General features: G+C 28.5%; 1 protein-coding gene across 4 annotated transcripts; it reads left to right on the top strand.

Annotated features, from left to right (window-relative positions):
- The first annotated feature begins 4203 nt into the window (after positions 1-4203).
- Positions 4204-21650, top strand: LOC105834738 (integrin beta-nu). Of its 4 annotated transcripts, XM_036284332.1 has the most exons (13): positions 4207-4593; positions 4668-4829; positions 6460-6707; positions 7149-7434; positions 13839-14000; positions 14076-14534; positions 16478-16640; positions 16864-17024; positions 17955-18127; positions 19958-20157; positions 20275-20387; positions 21206-21297; positions 21414-21650. In XM_036284332.1, the coding sequence occupies exons 2-13, from the start codon at positions 4668-4670 to the stop codon at positions 21556-21558; spliced, it is 2364 nt and encodes a 787-aa protein (XP_036140225.1). In that variant the 5' UTR covers positions 4207-4593; the 3' UTR covers positions 21559-21650. The 4 variants fall into 4 exon arrangements, with proteins under 4 accessions (XP_036140224.1, XP_036140225.1, XP_036140223.1 ...); XM_036284331.1 differs by having other exon boundaries at positions 4204-4829; positions 16900-17024; XM_036284330.1 differs by having other exon boundaries at positions 4207-4829.
- The last annotated feature ends 678 nt before the right edge of the window (positions 21651-22328 follow it).

Genomic DNA, 22328 nt, shown 5'->3' with positions numbered 1-22328 from the left:
TTTTTAGAATTTTGTCTTGGGTATAGCACGATTATACCCAATAATTACCTATTTATGGTATTGCTTAACTTCTACAATCGGAAAAATGATCGCTCATCCAATTGTCAGTCGCCGTTGACATTGTTTAATTTGACTTCAAAGATTGTACACGAATTGACACTTCGTAGAGATCCATAATAAACATTAATTTATTTTGTACATTTTTGTCATTATTTAATTTAAATTGTAAGCGACATTTAAACAGCTGGTAAGGTTACGATTTAGAGTTCGGGACTATGAGCTATCAATATCAGTCACTCTTTATTGCTCATTAAAAATTAGGACAGACTGATGCTAACAAGGTTAGACTAATGCTGATAACGCAAATTTTCCTCGAACGTACGTATTCTTAGTCTTTAGTACCAGAAAAAATTTTAACGGAACATAATCTTGTCTATGTATCAAGACAACCAGAATTAAATGTCTATATTGATTTATATTGCTCGCGTTAATTGCTTTGCGATACGCAAAATTATATTGAGAAAATTATATAATTTATTTTTAAATATATGTAATTCTTACGGAAAAAACTAAAAAAATTTCTCAAAAAAACACTTGAAGAAACATTTAATTTGAAGGTTCTTTGTACGTTCATTTTGTACGTTCGACTTGAGAGTGAGTACATTAAAATTTAAATAGTTGAATATATATATTGTAAGTATTATATTGGAAGTATATATTCCCCAATATAGTACTTAATATTTTAATGTTTTTTCGATAAATATTCCACATAGCACGGAATATTACAGTAATATCGCAGCAAAATTGTAATATATCAACAATATTACATATCACAGTAAAATATTACAGAAATATTACTTACATATTACACGTTTATAAATAACATTAAAATATTAGGTTATATTGTAGCAATATTACATTTTAAATAGCAATACGTTAAAATTGATATCACTCACTAAATTAAGTGAGGGTTTATAATAATTGTTAGTTTGAAAATGTAACTTCAGAAGCGAAATAATTACACTATAAATTTATCCATGCTATTTTTAAATAAAAGATATCTGGATAAAAAAACATTTTGACAGTTTCAAAACTTGTAAAATACTGTAAAAACTAAAATTTTTTCTTGACAATTAATGAATTAATAGCCGTAAACGAATATGTCTAGATTCTAATACAATACATTTATTTTTTTGCAGTTTATTTACTCAATAAAATAGTTGTCAAAATATTTTATAAATATGTTAAAACTATCTAGTAAAAATATTTCTTTATTTAGATGTTTTTATTTGAAAATGGTGTAGAATTTTTAATGTAAATTTCTCGTCTTTGAAATCATATTTTTCATAAATGTTAAATGAGTATCCAGAACCCTACATTTAGCAATGTTACAAAAATATTACATAAATATTACAGTAATACATTCGTGATATATCACCATTATATTACTGCGATCAATTTCGGCGGACATTTTAATATTGTAGTAATATGTTGGTAATATTTCTGCAATATTTATACGATATTTTATCACTGTAATATTCTAATGGGAGAACAATATTTCTGTGATATTACTGTAATATTCCATGCTATGTGGGATGTAATTATACAATTATTAGAATTTACTTTCACACTTTCTTAACTTATATTTATATTTGTAAATAAAATCAAAGTTTAAATTCAAGTTTTAGACTTAATATTTTAAATTAAAGATTTATACATATACATCTATTCATTTTGAGTGATGTACCCTCAACATCAGAGTTTATACTCTATATTGGGAAGATATATTTAACTTTTGAGAGCTACGCTTGATATTGAGCGTATTATACTCTTAAATGTTTTAGTATTTACACTTAATTTGTAGTGTAACTAGAACATTACAGGCGCGCGGGCTATTTAATTTTTCACTTTAAAAATAATAATAATTGCAATTTGATTTTCTTTATCTTTGGTTTACATTAATCAAACATCTTCTGCAATTTTAAATAAAAAAATGTAAAGTTTAATTATACATACATACATACATACATATCTACATACCTACCTACATACATACATACCAACATACATACCTACTTGCATACTTACTGCTATCTAGCTACCTAGCTACCTAGCTACCTAGCTACATATTTATCTAGTTACGCTCGCTCGTTTGCTCCTTCTCTCCCTCCCTTTTTCACTCACTCACTCACTCACTCACTCACTCACTCACTCGCTCGCTCACTCGCTCGCTCACTCACTCACTCACTCGCTCACTCACTCACTCACTCGCTCACTCACTCACTCACTCACTCACTCACTCACTCACTCACTCACTCACACACTCACTCACTCACTCCTCGCTCACTCCTCGCTCACTCTCATTCACTCACTCCTCGCTCACTCCTCGCTCACTCCTCGCTCACTCCTCGCTCACTTTTCGCTCACTCTCATTCACTCACTCCTTGCTCACTCCTCGCTCACTTCTCGCTCACTCTCATTCACTCACTCCTCGCTCACTCCTCGCTCACTCCTCGCTCACTCCTCGCTCACTCCTCGCTCACTCTCATTCACTCACTCCTTGCTCACTCCTCGCTCACTTCTCGCTCACTCTCATTCACTCACTCCTCGCTCACTCCTCGCTCACTCCTCGCTCACTCCTCGCTCACTCCTCGCTCACTCCTCGCTCACTCCTCGCTCACTCCTCGCTCACTCCTCGCTCACTCCTCGCTCACTTTTCGCTCACTCTCATTCACTCACTCCTTGCTCACTCCTCGCTCACTTCTCGCTCACTCTCATTCACTCACTCCTCGCTCACTCCTCGCTCACTCCTCGCTCACTCTCATTCACTCACTCCTTGCTCACTCCTCGCTCACTTCTCGCTCACTCTCATTCACTCACTCCTCGCTCACTCCTCGCTCACTCCTCGCTCACTCCTCGCTCACTCCTCGCTCACTCCTCGCTCACTCCTCGCTCACTCCTCGCTCACTCCTCGCTCATTCCTCGCTCACTCCTCCCTCTCTCCTCCCTCACTCCTCCGTCACTCCTCGCTCACTCCTCCCTCACTCCTCCCTCACTCCTCCGTCACTCCTCCCTCACTCCTCCCTCACTCCTCCCTCACTCCTCATTCACTCTCACTCACTCTCACTCACTCACTCACTCACGCACGCACCCCATCCAAGTCGCTAACCCATGTGCACAAACAAAGTAAAGTTCACATGTGTTTGCAGGTTTCCAATACAATGTATGGTAACGGTATTAACACTTACTCATTTTACAAGTACACCCATAAAAAATATAAACAAAGACATTGCTTTGCTGTGGTCACACACAAACTCACACACACTCACACACACACACACATCATTTAAATTTTTGTCTACAAATTATGGATTTCCTACTTACCGACATTAAAAAAAAATTTTCGTGTCGCCAAAAATCCTTCTTGCATATGTTTTTTTTCACTAAAAGAAATTTCCAAAATTTGAACTAAATTGGAGATTGGTCGTTTTCGGAAGTCAAATATTTTGTACATATTTTTATGTCCGAGTTTGTCAGGTATAAAAAAAATTATGATAAACATTTATGAAAATATTTAAAATAAATATTTATACCATTATACTGATAATACGCGCTACTTAACTTTTTATTTTTTTCCTTTTAAAAATAAATTACAACAATAAATGTATGGATAGTATTTATACAAATTTGACAGCTGTCATAATTGCAATGACAGCTACTCTTGCAACACGAAGTAAGCGCAGCAAGAGAACCAATCGGCATTGCGGAAAAGCGACAACAATAAACTTCGAGAAATGCGAGCAATCGACTTTACATGCCTTTTTTTAGATAGGAGGAGGATAGGATAGGATACTGAAAGATTGAATATGTACTCTAAAAATTGAGTATATAAACATTGAACATTGACAGTTTGAGAGTTAACTCTCAATTTTAAGAATATATTATACTCAAATTTTGAGTGTATGCCATATACTCATTTTGCGAGTAAAACCCAAAAATGAGCGTTTGCTGTCAATTTAAATGCAAACACTCGAAAATTGAATTCCCCCTTTTTTTTTTAAGAAAAATAGTGAGCAATTATCCAAATAAAATTTAAATAAAAAAGAATAGAAAAATAAAAAGTAAAAATTAAAATTATCTTTAGTTTTCAGATAGCATTGGATTACAGATCAGTCAATATAATATACGATGATCAGAGTAATAAGTATTAGCATCACGGAATAATCGGGAACTTATTCGTTTGCCAAATCGGTGATTCGTGGATATGAGCTTTATCGTTATCGTGCCGTTGATAAGAGGAAAACAGATGCGTGTTACAGTTTTATTTGCGTTACCGATTGCCTCGTGCCGTACTTGGGATTCCTATGTGGCACCTGCCACATTGTAGATGAATAGAACTCACGCACGCGTAACAATTCGCTTGAAGCAATGCGCAACGTGTTGCAATATTGTCTCGTAATTAACGTAGTATTGTCTTAATCGGCGCTCGTGAGAAGTCAAATAAGTATATCTGATACAGATAAAGCGCAAATTTAAAAGATCCAAGAAAAGATTTCAATTTTAATCTAAACGTGGTTCAGTGTGCATTTATATGTATGTATGTACATGTATATATATTTATATGTGTGTTGATGATTAAACATTTTGTGAAAACTTGTTATTATAAGATGAAGTTCCGTGCATTGTTATCGTTTATTCTGATGGTGAATCTATATTTTATGAAGACATGCCTGAGCGTTGATACGAAGATTTTAAGCTTGTGCACAGCTCAAAGTACCTGTGAGAATTGTTTAGAAGCAAGTTTGGCTTGTGCTTGGTGCAGCGACTGGGTAAATGTTTCATATTTCGAGAATGTCACAGAATCTTCTATTAATAAGTTAAATGCCGTGCGGATCATTCATTTGAAATACAATTACCGAGGTTTCGGAAGCTGCTTATCACAAATAAAACGATTTTTTTATTTTATTTATTTATTTATTTTTTTGTAGTAGTAAATATAATAATAAATTACTTAATTAAATTAATTATAATACGTCAATAAGATCATTAAGATTAATTAATTAATGTCCAATATATAATAATATTACAACATTAATAATATATCAATATTAAGATTATTCATATCAATTAATATCAATGTTAATATACGTGTTGTCTTATCAAAATTTTGGAGTAAAGTTATATTAAAAACTTATGAATATTTTATGAAATATTTTTGTTGTTTATGTTAAAATATGTCAGAATAAAGTAAATCGTGAACTATTGATTCTTGATTAAGATTACACACAAGAAAGCATTTTTTATTTATGTAAAACTCTGGTACATTTTTTATTGTAGTCACGTACATAATAATATATATTGCTTAGTACGCTACAGCGTACCCATTTCGATTTTCAAACGGTCACTGTTTTAAAACTATTAGAGATATGATAATCAAACAAATTGGGGATTAACTTCAATTCTTTTAATATTATTTGATTATTACAATGTTAAAATTTGAAAAGCATATTAAAAAGGGTTTTGAAAATGGTAATTTCTGGAAAAAATCAGTTAAAAGAAATCATATCTTTTTTAATTTTAAATATTTTAAGTTAAAAATTTATATGGTAACTGTTGATATATAGTACATTAAGGAAAAAAGTAGTTTTTTGATCAACGCTTAAAAAAGAGTATTTATTCTGAAGATAGAAAAAAGGTATAAGCTATAAGGAAGGTATAAGGAAGGTATAAACAGACTATAAGTAAGACTTATTTAATACATGGATACACTGTGTGACAATCGAGGGTTAAAACAAATTTTATTTTTAATTAAAAAATTTTAAATCTTGCCTTAAAAATAATTTATTCTTATTAAAAAATAATTTATATTTGGCGCTATTTCAATAAAATATTTTTAAATCAAAGTATTTTTCATTTTTTAAGAATACATTTTTTGTGTGATATTATAAATGTTATAAATATGATTTTATTGAAGGAAATATGTTTCCATAATTTGCTTCCAAATCGTATTAAAATGTTAATATTTTTTTACGTGCTATTATTTGTGTTACTTTATAGTATATTATATTATTATAAATTAACACAATTTTACGTGAATCGTTAAAATATATTGAAAGTATATTAAAATTACATATAATTTATAGTGTGTGTTTAGGTTTTTTATTTACAAAAACACTTTAATTTGTTTTTAAATTTTAGACTTAACATCTTTTTTTACTCTGTATACATTCTTTGTGTACTTTATCCGATGTGTATAATTATTTGTATAATTTATATGTAATTATTTGTGTGGAATTTAATCATTGTGTAATTTATCTGATTAATTTTCCAAAATTAAGCGATAACTGTTTAACGTGTTAAGTTATTAAATTATTGAAGTTTTTGAACACACAAGATGATTTAATTTACAGAGATGCGTAACCGTGACTTACTTATTCTTCCATATCTTGAACTTCTTAGTCATACTCAAATTCTACGTATGGCAAACCGAGGTGCAATGTACCGGAGCGACTGCGTGCATTTGGCTGTCCGGATGCGGAAATACGCGCGTCACCGCCAGGATCACTCCGGGTACTGGCGGACATAGACTTCCAGGACGTCTCTAATGACCGTACGGTACAGCCAATACAACTGAGACCGCAGAAACTGCAACTGAAACTCAGACCGCGCTCCATTCAAGCGGTGACGATTCAGTACAGACCGGCTAAGTAAAGATCTCTACTAATTATTGAAATAAAAACTTTTCCCTGGAAAGACAATATTTTAATAAAATTTTCATAACATTTTGATGACAGTGTTGAATTTTATATTTTGAATATCTTGAACAATGATTTTATCAAAATTTATTAAATATATATTAATTTTAATAAAACGCTATTAATTCGGCAATACAAAATGTTTACGGATTTTTATTGCAATTTTATAACAACTTGTTATAATAATAAATTATCTTCATAGAGTATCTGCAATTTTATAAAAAATTTTATATAATTTTAATAAAACTGTTTTTTATTATATATATAATATTAATAATTCTTTTTAAAGTGTTTTATTGTCATTAAAGTCTTGATGACAGTATGATCCCAAATTTCATATGCGGATTCCGTGAAATGACTCATATGTATATTTTGTCATTTGCTTTTTATTAGAAATTATCCATTGGATCTCTATTATCTCATGGATCTTACATGGTCGATGAAAGACGATAAAGAAACTCTGGTAGGATTAGGTTGGAAGATGGCTAATACACTTGGTACATTTACCACGAATTTTCGACTTGGTTTTGGAAGCTACGCCGATAAGCCTTTGATGCCATATATTTTTCCAAAACACGAAGAAAATCCATGTAAAAGTGAAAATGCAGTCTGTAAGCCGTTATATTCTTTTTGGCATCATTTGGAACTCACTGACAACATACCGAGATTTATTCACGAAGTATGCATTCTATATAAACTTTTACTTGACACTTTTATATTTATATATTTTTTACTTTTATATTTATTATATAAACACTAGAACAATACAAGCGCGCGCCTCGCGCGCGCTACTTACCTTTTTACTTTTTAAAAATAAATTACAACGATAATTGTATAGATAATATCTATACAAATTTGACAGCTGTCAAAATTTAATCGCAATAACAACTACTCTTGGAACACGAAATAAGCGCAGCGAGAGAATCAATCAGCATCGCGGAAAAGAGACAACAATACTTTCGAGACTTTCGAGTATCGATGAACATTTCTATTTTAAGATAGGAGAGAATAGGAGAATATATTTCCATATTGTTCAATAAATAAAACGAGGAAATAGTAAAATATACGGCATAAATAAATCAGATAAACATTTAATAAATATAAAGTAAATATAAAGTAAAACAATGATTTTAGAATTCTTTAAAGGGAGAAACCTATTTTAAAAGGCCGAAAAAGATTATTTTTCGTAATTAAAAAAAATGTATAAAGGTTCCCAGGTAGCAAGGTGTCGTCTAATTGACGTCATTTTTATGACTATCCCAGGTAGTAAAAGTCGCCGTTATTTTGACGTTTTAGAAAATATTTCGGGTATATGTTCTGCATATGCAGTACTTGCATTGTGAAAATATTGAAATAACATAATTATAATCTAAAAAAAAAATTTACATTGTTTCTCAACAAGCATCGTTACCCACCATACCATGGTCACATCTGGTATTGCCTAACTTCCGCGGGCACCTATCCAATTCTGAACCGCCGTCGACGTTACTTGACTTCGAAGATCGTATGCAACCTAGCACTTCGAATCGTGATGATCCCTAAACACTTGATGCTCATGAATACATATATATTTGTTATAGATCAGTTCAATAGATGTTAGAAACATGAAACTTGTAGTTAACTAATATTTTTATAAATAAATATAAATTTACAGTTTTTTTTCCTGATTTTTACATATGCGAAATAACTTAAATGACGAATTATTGACGTCCAGTGGACGTCACCTTGCTGCCTGGGTTAGCACTATAAAATATTTTACATTTTAATATAATACTTCAAAGGTACATTAAAATTTTTTTATAGAAAAAAGCATTATTATTGTTAAATAAATAAACATTTAATTTTACATTTTGCCATTAATTTTTATATAACTTTGTGCTAAATAAACCTCTAAAATTAAAAGAATATAAAAAAGTTTCGTGCGACTTTGAAGAAGAAAGTTATAATTTTTATTGATTATAAGTAGCGTTTTTATATTCATACAAAAAATTCTTAACATTAATTTCTTACTAATTTTTTAGGTTTATCGAGGATGGTTAACCATTATCTAACTGTTTATCTAACTGATAAATTTTACAATCAATTGACCAAATAGATTTTTCTTAATCGTGTACACAAAATTGAAGAAAATACAAAAAACGGATTTCGAGAAAAACATGTTCAAAGTTTTTGGCGCCAAATGTAATAATTTTGAATACTTATATTGCTCGGAGGTTAATTTGCTATTCTAGGGTTATACAGTATTAGACCTTTAGCTTTCTCATTAAGGGGTAACACCTATGTACCTGTTTTCAACATCAAATTTTGAAAATTATTTTACGGAAGAGAAAATAATTAATGAAAAATTTATTTATTAGACTTATTTATTAGACATATTTTAAGAAATACAAATTAATTTTTTATGCGTTTAAGACACTAAAAAAAATTTACTAGATTAAAATAAATATTTTTTGAAATAGTAAATAAAATTATTTCAAATAAGATAATATTTTTTATAATTTATAAAATGTATTATACGTTTTCCAGATTGATAGAAAATGTATGATACGTTTCCTAAATTATAGAAAATATTATCTTATTTAAAATAAATATTATTTATTTTTTACAAAACTTCTGCTTGGTACTATTTAAAAAAATATTTATTTTAATCTAGTAAATTTTTTTTAATGTACACAAACTGACAGCTGTAGCGACTCGCAAACGCAAGGCCTTTTTTCAAAGAGCGCTACGCGGCGGGAAAGATAACTACAAATCTTTATCTGGTACAAAAATGAACAAATTTTCTTAATTTATATACGAAAAAGTAAAGAAAAGCGTAGGAAATTTGAAAAATATTGATTTTTGTGAAAATAACATGCATTAGAAAAAAGTTTTATTTTTCATCAAAAGAATTTATCAAAAATTGTTTATAAAAAAATGTTTAGTATTTCGCAAAATCTCTATGCTTTTCTCTAGAGAATCTAGTTTTAAAGATACAGTTAAAATTTGAAGTGAATCGGATAAAAATTGTTCATGTTATGTTTCCAGTCGCGCAGCGCTTTTTGCAAAAAGGCCCTACGTTCGCGAATCGTCTTACAGCCACCAATTTGTGTATTATACGCATAAAAATATTAATTTGTATTCCTTAAAACACGTATAATAAACTCAAATTAATTTTTTATTAATTTTTTTCTTTTCCGTAAAAAAATTATTAAAATTAAATGTCAAAACAGGTCGCTACGTAGATATTACCGTTTAAACTCAATTTAAACTTTGAACAAACAACAAAACTTTGAACAAAACGTTCAACAAAACCTTAAACAATTTAAGCCATCTTACACTAAGAAAAAGATATCCCTGATAGCACAAAAAAGTTTCTGCAATGTTGCAGAGACATAACACTGAAATGTTGAAATTATTACAGTTACGTTACGTTATGTCTCTGCAATGTTTCTGTAAGGTTGCAGCAATGTCAAAATGTCCGCTTTGGTCCGCAAGAACGTTTCTGAAATATTACGGGAATATGACTATCCCAGGTAGTAAAAGTCGCCGTTATTTTGATGTTTTAGAAAATATTTTGGGTACATGTCCTATATATACAGCACTTCCATTGTGAATATATTAAAATAACATAATTATAACGTAAAAAAAAATAAATTTACGTTTCTCAACAATCATCATTATCCCCACCACACCATAGTCACATCTGGCATTGCCTAACTTCTGCGGTCAACCATCCAACTCTGAACCGCCGTCGACATTGCTTTTGACTTTGAAGATCGTACGCAACCTAGCACTTCGCGATGATCCATGAACACTTGATGCTCATAAATACATATTTGTTATAGATCAGTTCAATAGATGTCAGAAACATGAAACGTATAGTTAAATAATATTTATAAATAAATATAAATATGTATGTATAAATATAAATGTACAGTTTTTTTACTGATTTTTACATATGCGAAATAACATGTGGAATGACTTATAAAAATATATTTTTGTTCTGTTCTTTTGATAAAACTAAATTATATCCCAAACAGCACACAATATTTATAAAATATTTACAAAATATTTACAATATTTATTTAAATATTTTATAAATATTTTTGTGGGCTTAGATTTGACAGATCATAAAGATTTATCATAAATATTATAAAAATATTTATAAAATATTTATAAATATTTACAAAATATTGTACAAATTTTTATTTTTTATTTACCATAAATAAATTATATATAATTTTTATTTACCATAAACACACCTATAACCCACATGCATACATGAGGATGCCATGACATGAGACGTAACTTGCATAATACACTTTGGCGCTGTACCCGCGTTGCCGAGAATGTGCGTCAAACATATCATGAAAGGTTTCAGAAATTTTGTATTTGTAATATTACAAAATACTTCATGGCAGGTACATTTCAAATGTAAAGTTTCAATTAAGATGATTGCAGAAATGTTGCAAGTGTAATGTTTAAGAAAAAGATAGTCTCAGAAATATTACAAATGTGATGATACACAATTGAAACATTGAAACGTCTCTGCAACATAACTGAAACTCTTTGTGTTATCAGGGATTGTTGACTTGACAAAATTTTCTAACTAAAGTTTTGTTAGTTCAAGAATTTATGCATTTAACTTAAATGTACAAATTTCAATTCAAGTATTTATATAGTTAATGAAAATATGTAAATACTTGAATAGACAAAATTTAATTTAGTAGAAAAATTTAGTTTAATTAACAATATTTTTTTCTCAGTATACGAATTGCTTGGGTCTCTCTTGTACAACTCATTGTCAGTTGTCGTCGCTCCTGCATAAAAATTCGCTGTGCATCATACGTAGCATATATTGGCGTAATTTTGGCCCGTATTGATTTTTAATCCATTTATTATTTTTAAAACAACAAAATATTTCTCATTAAAAATTTCAGCGGCAATAAAAGCGACAATTTCAATTATTTTTACATTACAATTGAGTTACTTTGGCGTAAGTCTTCAGATGGTCAAGTTGAAACACATTTATACAAACACTTATAAAAATCGATATACAGGTTTTTTATCGATATAAAAAACCAGGCATACACAAAAACTGATAAACTTACTTAATTTAACGAACATTTGCTAAGCTGATAAAGAAAAGCAAGGGGCCAATAAGTGAAGCGCTTTCTGGATCATGCGTTTATTTATTTAAACGCCGCACTCTTTGTATGCACTAAATCTATTGAAAAATTTCAAATTTTGCTTTAAAATTTTAAAAACATTTTCGAAGAGTTATATTATTGATTTCTTAAAAAAAACCGATTTTTTCGACCCTGTAAAGTACAATAGGTTCTCCCTTAAGTCGAAAATAGCATATTATGTAACAAGTGCGAAAAATCGGCTATCCTCCACGAGTGAATACATGAGCCGAAGGCGAGTGGAAATAGCCGATCAACACGTGTTGCATACAATATTTTTTGTTATCTGTGAGTTGAAGTATGATTTTTGAGTGCTTTGTGTTCTCACAAAATAACAGATTAGCTAAGATTTGTAAAAGTGAATTGTTGGTAATTCTGCAAGACCGTATGCGTGTCGCGAGATGACGTGTCTGTGATACGACGTGAGTGTGGTAATAAAGACATGTTTTTCACATCAAAGATGTGAAAAAATTATCAAGCGTGTGAGAAGAGTCGTGTGAAAACGATTCCTGTGCAACTATTTCCGCACACTTAATCGGTGCGGTAATAACCCACCAAACACCAAGTTACATGTAACGTACCTGTTAGTTGTAATATCCCACTCAACAATGTAATTGTAATATAACACGTGTGTTATATTGCAATTATATTATTGAGTGGGAAATTACAACTAACAAGCACGTTACATGTAACTTTGTGTTTGCTGGGAAGTTACTTGTGCGAGAAAACAGTCCATTAGGAATCGACGACTTTTGACACGAAAAAGTGACACAAAAAGATCACTTTCAACGCACGTACAACAAAGTCTATTAGAATTAAATTATTAGCGATAACAAAAAAGTAAAACAAAATAAATCAAATTATCTTTTGTAATAAAGATTTGAAATTATTTCAAATATTATACAAAACCAAAAAAATTTTTTTATGTGGGAAAAAGATAGATTGACGTTGTGACATTTTATTTCTTACAATTAAAAAGCTATAAAACAGAATAGAATAGTAAAATATCTTTGTTCTAATGAAATAATGATGAAATAATGTCTTTTAACTTTAAAATTAAATTTTAATATACAAGTAATTATATGAATGCATATATAATATATATGTATATAGTATATGTATATACATAATACATATATACATTAACATATATATACATATATATTATACATATATGTATATACATATATACTATATATTTTATAGGAAATTGTTTTCTTATTTTTTAGATTTTCAAGAATTTTTGGTTTTAAGGGGATCCGGGAGTGACAGAGTTACCGACATTTTTTTGGGAACTTGGATTTTCGAATTGGAGTAACAGAATGCAAAATCCTTTTACAGGATTAAAGTAATAAAAAAAAATTGTTATTTATTAGTCACCTAACGACAATATTTGCTTCATACAAAAAATCTATAGTTTATATGTATAAAATAATCACGTCGCCCCCTAGAAAAAACTCTCAGGAATAATATCGTGCAATTAGAAATAAGATTAGAATCCTAGAAAAAAAGATTCGCATTCCGCAAATTGGAAAATGAAAAAACGAAAATTTGGGTTATGTACACGTAAAAAGTCGATAAGTAGAGCAATATGAGAAAAATTTTTTTTGTTTTCAATATAAAATCCAATTTATAGATTAATATTAATATGTGTACTTTAATTCTGGAAAAGGATTTCTAAATCTATACAAGAAATACATATAAAATCTCATTAATGATGTGCACAAATGACTCTACCTTATCGACCTCGATCAAATTTCAAAGGCACTCCTGGATTCCCTTAAAGAATAATATTTGTAGTTTTTCAAATTGCGTATACTTGGCGGGAGTTATTATTGTATCTCTTGATTGTGTAACTGAGTTGTTAAAGAACTTTTGAAAAAAGAGATTCGAATGATATATACACGAGTTATAGGTAAATTATAGTTCGGTAACCGGTAATGTGGATAATCTGGAGGGCGGTCTCGATGGGATTGTACAAGTAATCGTTTGCGATCAAGTTGGTTGGGCTCATCAAGCGCGGAAACTGATGCTAGTAGCGACCGATGGATTCTTGCACTTCGCTGGCGAAGGAAAGGTAAGAGACGAGGAAATAAAAAATATTTTTCAAGTTATTTAAATTATATAAGCGTGAATATTTTTTATACGATAGCTAGGGGGAGCAATAGAACGCCAAGACTTTCAGTGTCACATTGACGAACGTGGACAGTATTCCTTGGCAAAAAAATATGATTACCCTTCTTTGGCAGAGATATCCAGATTGTTACATGAGCACAAAGTCAATCTGATCTTTGCCGTGACAGAAGACCGTCGTTATGAATACAAATTAATTGCTGACTTGCTGAAAGAGCAAGCTAGGGTCGCAACTCTGACACGTAACAGTTCCAACATCCTCGAGATCATCGAGAGTGCTTACCACGAAATAGTGAGTAAAGTAGTGCTGCGCGACAATGCGACTGGCCCGTTACATCTTAAGTATCTGTCTGCGTGTGGAAGTAAGACAAACGTGGAATTAAATACGTCCGAGTGCGATGATATACAAGAAGGTCAGATATATGAATTTAAAGTCTTCATAACAGCTGATGAATGTCCGAGAAACAATAGTTTGTGGGTGAGCTATGTTTATAATGCATGTTAATTAATTTGCCAAATTATAAAATTATAAAAAACCTTATAAGAAATCAATTTAATTCTTTGGAAATATAATATGTTGTTTGAATTCAAAAATTTAAGAGATGTGTACTAAGAGAACTTTTTTGTACTTTTGGCCCGATTTAAATGTAGCATGAATATTGCAGAAATATCACAAATATATCACTATAATATTTTAAAAAATGAAGAAATGAATCACAATAATCTAATAATGACACCACAATTATATTAATGTAATAGGATGAAACACCATATTACTAATAGTGTTTTCATTGTCAACCAAAATTTAAATTAATGATTTTTTAAATATAATATCTATATATTATATTGTTTTAAAAATTTCTGTAAAATTAAAAAAATAAAATTATTGTTATACAAAATGAAAAGAAATTAAAGCCAATATTAATTAAAAGAAGAAATTTTTAAGCTTAAAACACATGCTTTTTTCAAATTATTATTTTCGAACTATTATTCCATTACTATTAAGAAAATAGATAAAAGATACTTATTAAGATGATTAATTATAGACAAAATTTTAATTGTAAATTTTAATTAAATACATTTTTTAATGTAGGAATAGAACATAAAATTAAACAAAAAAAGCAAAATATTAAATAAATTGTTAATTCTTATCATTTTTAATTAATACACACACACACACACACACACGTTTATTAGTATCTGTAATTTTTGTATATTTGTTATATGTTTATGTTTATAGCTCAAATACAAGTCAATAAAAATAATTTTTTGAAATCTAAAATGCTTTTTCCATATAAAGAAGCATGGCCAGAAAAAGAAATAAATAAAAGAAAAGTTAAAAAAAATACCTTTAATTGAGATTTTTAAGCAGTGGAAGAAATATTAAAATATTATTATTTTAAAATTACTTTATATTATTTTATAATGTAAAAAATTTAACTCTAAACATTAATTTGGTTATATTTAATACCGGGACGGTGTTAACTCGACTCCTGTGTAAATCCAACCTCCTTTATTATCTCAAAAAGATAATCATATATGGAAAACAGGAAAATGCCATTAGAGGCATTGTTACTTAACAGTATTTTAGTGATTAATACAATTAATGAATTTGGTTTTGAAATGTTTGAGCTATAGCCAATATATTATTTTTGAGGTTTCCGATTTTATTTTTACCCTTTACAGAAAGTCAATTAAAATTATTAATGTAGACCCGGAGTTCAAAGATAAGTATTGTTTATTAATGATATACAATAAAATTTCTTGGAGAAAAGGGAAATTTATTGCAGCCTCGTTATTAAAAATTAAGATAGATTTTTAAAGTAAGAAACATGGATCGGGGCAAATGCGACCTTCAAAAATCGTGGTAAAACCGACGTCATTCCTATTTTACGTTTTTTGCGTTTTTCGATATACAGAAAGTATTTCTTTCATTGTTTAAAGATTTTTTGTAATTGATTCATATTACGCGACGAAGCACGGCTGCAGCTGTTGATTACAGCAAAAAAGATGACAATACAGATGAAGAATAATTTTTTGTTTTGTATTCCTCTACATTTCAACAATTATATCCTTGAAAAAATTGTTTTGCAACAAATTTATTTTTTGTATTTGTTAGATAAATCTATTTAATTCCTTAATGTTTTTGTTAATCTCTTCTATTTTGTTAATTGTACTGGAATTTAAAAGTTCGAATAAAGATTAAGTTTTGTGCCACAAATAAGCCTGATTCTCATTTCACGTAAAAAATTCTAAAATTATAAAATAATTGGAAAAGTTGGTTTGCTCTTTTTTTTTTCACAAAAAGTTCTCAAAATTTTTTCTTGATTTCGACTTATCTGCTGGTACCTCTTTAATTGCTCGTCTGTTATAAAAGAATTATAGTTATATAAATGTTTATGATATTGGTTTATTCGCCAGAGACAAACAATAGTGATTGACGACGCGTTAGCGTCCGAAGCGTCTGAAGTGCAGATCGAAGTTGAACTTTTGTGCGGATGCGATTGTAAAAACATAAAAAGTTCATACTGCGAGCATGGAGTCAATGAGTGCGGTATATGCAAATGCGACTTCGGATGGTCTGGTAGGAGCATGTGACAATATCTCCTTCCCTTTTCCTACACTTTTATCTGAAAATCTTTGTCATACTCGGACATGTGTGTGTGTGTGTGTGTGTGTGTGTGTGTGTGTGTGTGTGTGTGTGTGTGTGTGTGTGTGTGTGTGTGTGTGTGTGTGTGATGTGTGGTGTGTGTGGTGTGTGGCGTGTGTGTATGTGTGTGCGTGTATCTTACAACTCTTTTTTACAGGAGATATTTGCGACTGTGACGAGAGTTCTTTCACAGATAATAAGCTACAATGCATCAACAGAGGGGAGATTTGCTCAAATAGAGGCGAATGCATTTGTGGTATTTGTAGTTGCGATAAGGGATACAATGGCCACTTCTGCGAATGTTCTCCTTGCGATAAAGTACGATAATGTAACACATTATTGAATGACAAAAAATATAAAATGACAAAAAATTAGCACAGTAAGATTGCAAAAACATTGCAAAATATTTTATTGCAATATAACATTGTAAAAATGTTGTAAATTGTAACATTGTAGATATCTATCTTCTTAAAAATATTGCAATATAATATTATAGCAATATTATAATATAAATAATATAATATTTAATGCTTTGAATTTGAAATGTTATGATAATTAAGATATTTTCTATTTGAATAAACACACAGTCTGTACACACACGCACACACACACACACACACACACACACACACACACACACACACACACACACACACACACACACACACACACACACACACACACACACACACACACCACAAGATTAATATCAATTTAAAGTAGACACAAGTTGTTTATATGTATAATTAAGTATATATTAATCAATTAAATTTATTCAATTACATTACATAGTATATGTTTTGGTATTAAAAAATTCTTTTTTATCTCAAATTCCTATTATTTTAGTTATTAAACCATCTGATATATTGGAGATAAAAAGAAATTTCTAAATAAACATTTTATATAAAAAAATGATACATATTCGCAAATAAAAATTAGTTCTTAATTTACATTTCTTCTCTTCACATTGAGATTAAATTTATGTATTAATAAAATAATAGAGCTGTACTGAGAATAGTCCAAATTCAAGATTGAAATGTATAGTTTGTAATGTAATTTAATTGATTTAATTATTATATGTATATTTAGTAATGTATATTTAGTTATACACATAGACAACTTATCGATTCAAAATTTATATTAATTTTGCATATTTAATTTATTTTTAACTTTATTTTTTAATTACTTACCATATATATTAATTATATAGGTATGTATTAATTATATTTATTACATTAAATATGATAGATCGACGGAATCGAATGTGGCGGTCGGGGCATATGCGAATGTGGTGTTTGCAACTGCTTGGACGGATGGAAGGGCAATGGTTGTCAATGCCCGTCCGGTAATGAACTTTGTATTGCTCCTGGCAGCAAAAACATATGCGCTGAACATGGATATTGTGATTGTGGACAATGCCGGTTCGTATAATATGTTTAATCTTTTTTGTACACGGAGTATAGTAATTTATTTTAATTATTTAAGTTGAATAATTTTATAACAAAGCACTTTAGAGAAAAATATTCTAAACAAAACTTATTTTACTTTTAAAAAAGATATAAAAACTCATGATCTTTTCATATATTGCAGAAAAATTACAGTAACGTTGCAGAAATATTTAATCGCAAGATTGCAAAAACGTAAAGAGATATTACAGCAATATTGCAACAATAATAAAATTTCCTTTAGAAATATTGTAATTTAATATTGCAGCAATATAATGTCTTATATTTCTGATAATAATATTTTAAGTGCTATTATATTAACATTATTTTGATATATATGTACATAAAAGTTTACAAATATCCAACCTATTTTTTTCAAGTCAGATGTAATACCAATCTTTCCTTCTCATTCACCCTCTCTCACTCTCTCCCTTCCTCTCTTAACCCTCCTCATATGGCTCCTCTCCTTTCTCCCGCGTGTCTTTCCCTTTCCACCATCCTTATCCATCATTCTCCCTCCCCCTCTTCTCTCAGAACCTTTCTCACCTCCTCCTGCCAACTCTCTCCTTCCTTCACTCAAATAAATAAGATATTTGTTATTAGAGGATAAATTATTTTAATATATTATCAAGATTTTAGTTAAATTTATGCGTAAAAATTATGTTTAAAAAAATAATTTTGTATTTTTTTTATATACCGGGAAAAATAGTCTATGTCTGTTTTTTATGTAAAAAAAAGACAAAGTTATATATAGTTATACATGGATTTATATGATATTATGTATGATTATGTATGGTTATATGTATATGGTATTATATGTAATTATATACGATTATTTATTTTATTATATACAATTTTATCAAAGCATACGTAAAACTTTTAGATTTATATATGCTTATGTTAGATATGGTGTCCATTTCTGATCATAAAAATTGTATTAGATACCTAACTTTATTTTATATAATCAGAAATGGTTGCAGATAATTGTAATATGAAAACATTATATTATAATACTTTTTTCCTCTTTTCTTTATTTTGATTAACTGTTTCAAAAAATCTAAGAAAATGTTTTAATACATGTGCAATTTTATGGATAAGACACATACTACAGTATGGTATAGTATTGTAGAATAAACAGTAATTATTTGAAATATAATTAAGATATTAAAATACATATTTTAAGAAATTCATACATTGTTTTTAAAAATGTGCAGAACTTTGCATGTATAGTATTTGCTTTCATATTATATTTTTGTGTATATAGTTTTTCATAATTTGTAGTTTAATTTCGACATACATGTCTGATTAATTTTTTTATTAAAAATTGATAAGCACAAATTATGGAATATTATACAAAATATTATAATCATAATTTAAAAGTAAAGGCTTTATTTACTTTTATTTATCAGTTTATCTTTATTATTTTTTATACTCTAATTTTTAGTCAATAGAATGTGGTTGTAAGTTCGAAAATTTGTAAGTTGAGATAGTTGCAAGTAAAAGGATATCTGTACTTTTGTAGAATGATAAAATGGAAAAAAATGATATAAATATATATGTATAAAATAAATTATGTATAAAAGAAATTAATGTAAAAGGAATTATAATTTTATTTTACTACATATAATTTTATTTTACTATATATAATTTTATTTTTTACATATAATTATATGTAAATGAAATTATATGTAAAAAGAAATTAATTTCATTTACAATACATGTTAATATACGCTGAAATTGATATTAATAAATAAACTTTTATATTATATTTTTTGTCTAAAATTGTAAAATTTTTTAAATTTGTAGATGCAACGAGACAGCTGCCGATGGTCTATATTATCGAGGCACATACTGCGAATCGTCCGCGAGCGCAGGTGGCAGTGGACTTTGTATCCTTTACAACTCTTGCGTGAACGTCACGGTCGAATATCCGGAGAAAGCGGAAGAACTATGTCAGACTAATACGACTCTTTACAAAACCGAACGAGTGGACACGGTGAATATAGGTATTTACGCTTAACATGCACAATCTACTTGTTTTCTTTCGTCCCGGCGTCAAATATTTAATCAGATATTTTATAAGTGCTTTCGAAAAATGTTTATAAGTATTTTTTTTTTAATAGATGATGAGCATTACTGTTTTGTGAGGTCAATACAAGATAGAACTGTCTGCACCACACCTTATATATATGAATTTCAACTGGATAAAACAGTTATTTTGAGAATCGCTGACAAGGTAAGGCAAACGACTTACAGATTTATAAATTTAATTAAAGGATTTTTTTATAGATATTAAAACCTAGTTTCCAAACTTGTTTATTGTTTAAAAAATTTGGAGTTACGTGTTAAATCATTCTCTAATAGTATCTAGTGTCACGTTGTGATCAATTTTGTTCCGGTAAGAAATTAAATAGAATATTGGAAATATAAATATAAGTTGGTAGTAATATATAAATATCAAATTATTGCACAAAAATTAAACAAATTTAGAGGTTTTTATTTTTTATTCTCAAAATATTAATTAAAGAAAGCCTAACTTTGTTTCTATATAATGTATGTCTGAAGGAAAATTATTATATTTATATTTATACAAAGGAAAATATAAAAAATTGTTTTTGTTATGAGCAACTTATAAAATTTTATAAATCAAACGTGAAAAAATTATTACTTTACATTTTTTAATAATATGTCTTGCACTTTTGTCATTATAAAAGAGATAAATGTAAAACATCTTAGGATAAATAAATAGTAAATATAAAATTCTTACAAAAACCAAACAAGTCTAACAGTTTTCATTTTTTTATGGGTCCTGAAAATATTAATCAAAATCTAAAACTTTGTTTTTATATCTCTGTTCGAAGAAAATCATATTTATAACTAGTTAAAAAGTTTTTTTTTCTTGAAAACTTAACTTTTTCGTTTGGTTTTTATAGAAAACTCTTTATGTAATTAACTTATTATAAATGTTTATACATTTTATACATTGTAAGGTAAAGTAAAAATTTCTTTTTAAATGTCCACACATTTTAATTTTTGTAAATTTTATTTGAATAGACTTGTCGTACGTTAATGCACGCCGCGTTCATTCCCGGAATCATTTTTGGTGCTGTATTACTACTTGGAATTACTGGCTTATTGATATGGAAGTAAGTAATTGTGTTTTCATAAATCTACCACTTAACAAAGTAGAGCTAAAAAAGCATTGAAGTTTAATTTTCATATTCTACCTCTATAAATATAAATCGATTTTTTTAATTTTTAGATTTTGGACTTCGGTACAAGATCGTAGAGAATACGCAAAATTTGAGCAAGAACGACAAAAAACGGTTTACGCTTTAGACGAGAATCCGCTTTTCCGTCCAGCTACTACTCGATTTAGAGTGCCTTCTATGTACAAGGACGATTGAAAATTATTAATAATACTAATGGTTAATAATAATATAATAATATTAATATATTATACATAAAAAAAACATCTCTGGTAAATACGCCCGATCAAAAATTTTTCATGTAAAAGTATGTAAAAATCTATAGAATTATGTATCAAAAATGTCCATGCAAAATTTTACATTGTATATTTTTATTTAATTTTACATATTTTTATGTAATTTTATATAATTTTGATATAATTTTATAGATTTATACATACTCTTGTATAAAAAAAATTTTGCCGGGGAAAAAATTGCTTATTTACAATTATATATAATTACATATAATTATACATAATTATATTTAATTATATATAAATACATATGAATAATTTTTTCTCAATAAAAAATGTTTCATGTAAAAGTATGTATAAATTTATAGAATTATATCAGAATTATATAAAAATATATAAAATTATGTAAAATTATATAAAAATATACAATATAAAATTTTGCATGGACATTTTTGATACATAATTTTACAGATTTTTATATATTTTTACATGAAAAATTTTTGATTGGGCGCTTTTTAGAATTCTTTTTTGGAATTGACAAGTTTCGGAATTTTTACATAAATTTAGAATTTTTTACAATTTTATATATTTTTATAAGTTTTTAAAAAGTTTCTTAGATTTTTTTTATATGAATTGGAACACTTTTCATAAATGTGAGTCTTTTTTTTTTTAGAACATTTTACATATGTAAATTCTAAAATATTTTAAATTTAAGATTTCTCATTTTATAATTTC

Source organism: Monomorium pharaonis, chromosome 3 (assembly GCF_013373865.1).
Source record: "Monomorium pharaonis isolate MP-MQ-018 chromosome 3, ASM1337386v2, whole genome shotgun sequence".
In the NCBI taxonomy this organism is placed as follows: Eukaryota; Metazoa; Arthropoda; class Insecta; order Hymenoptera; family Formicidae; genus Monomorium; species Monomorium pharaonis.
This window is presented reverse-complemented; position numbering and strand designations above follow the sequence as displayed.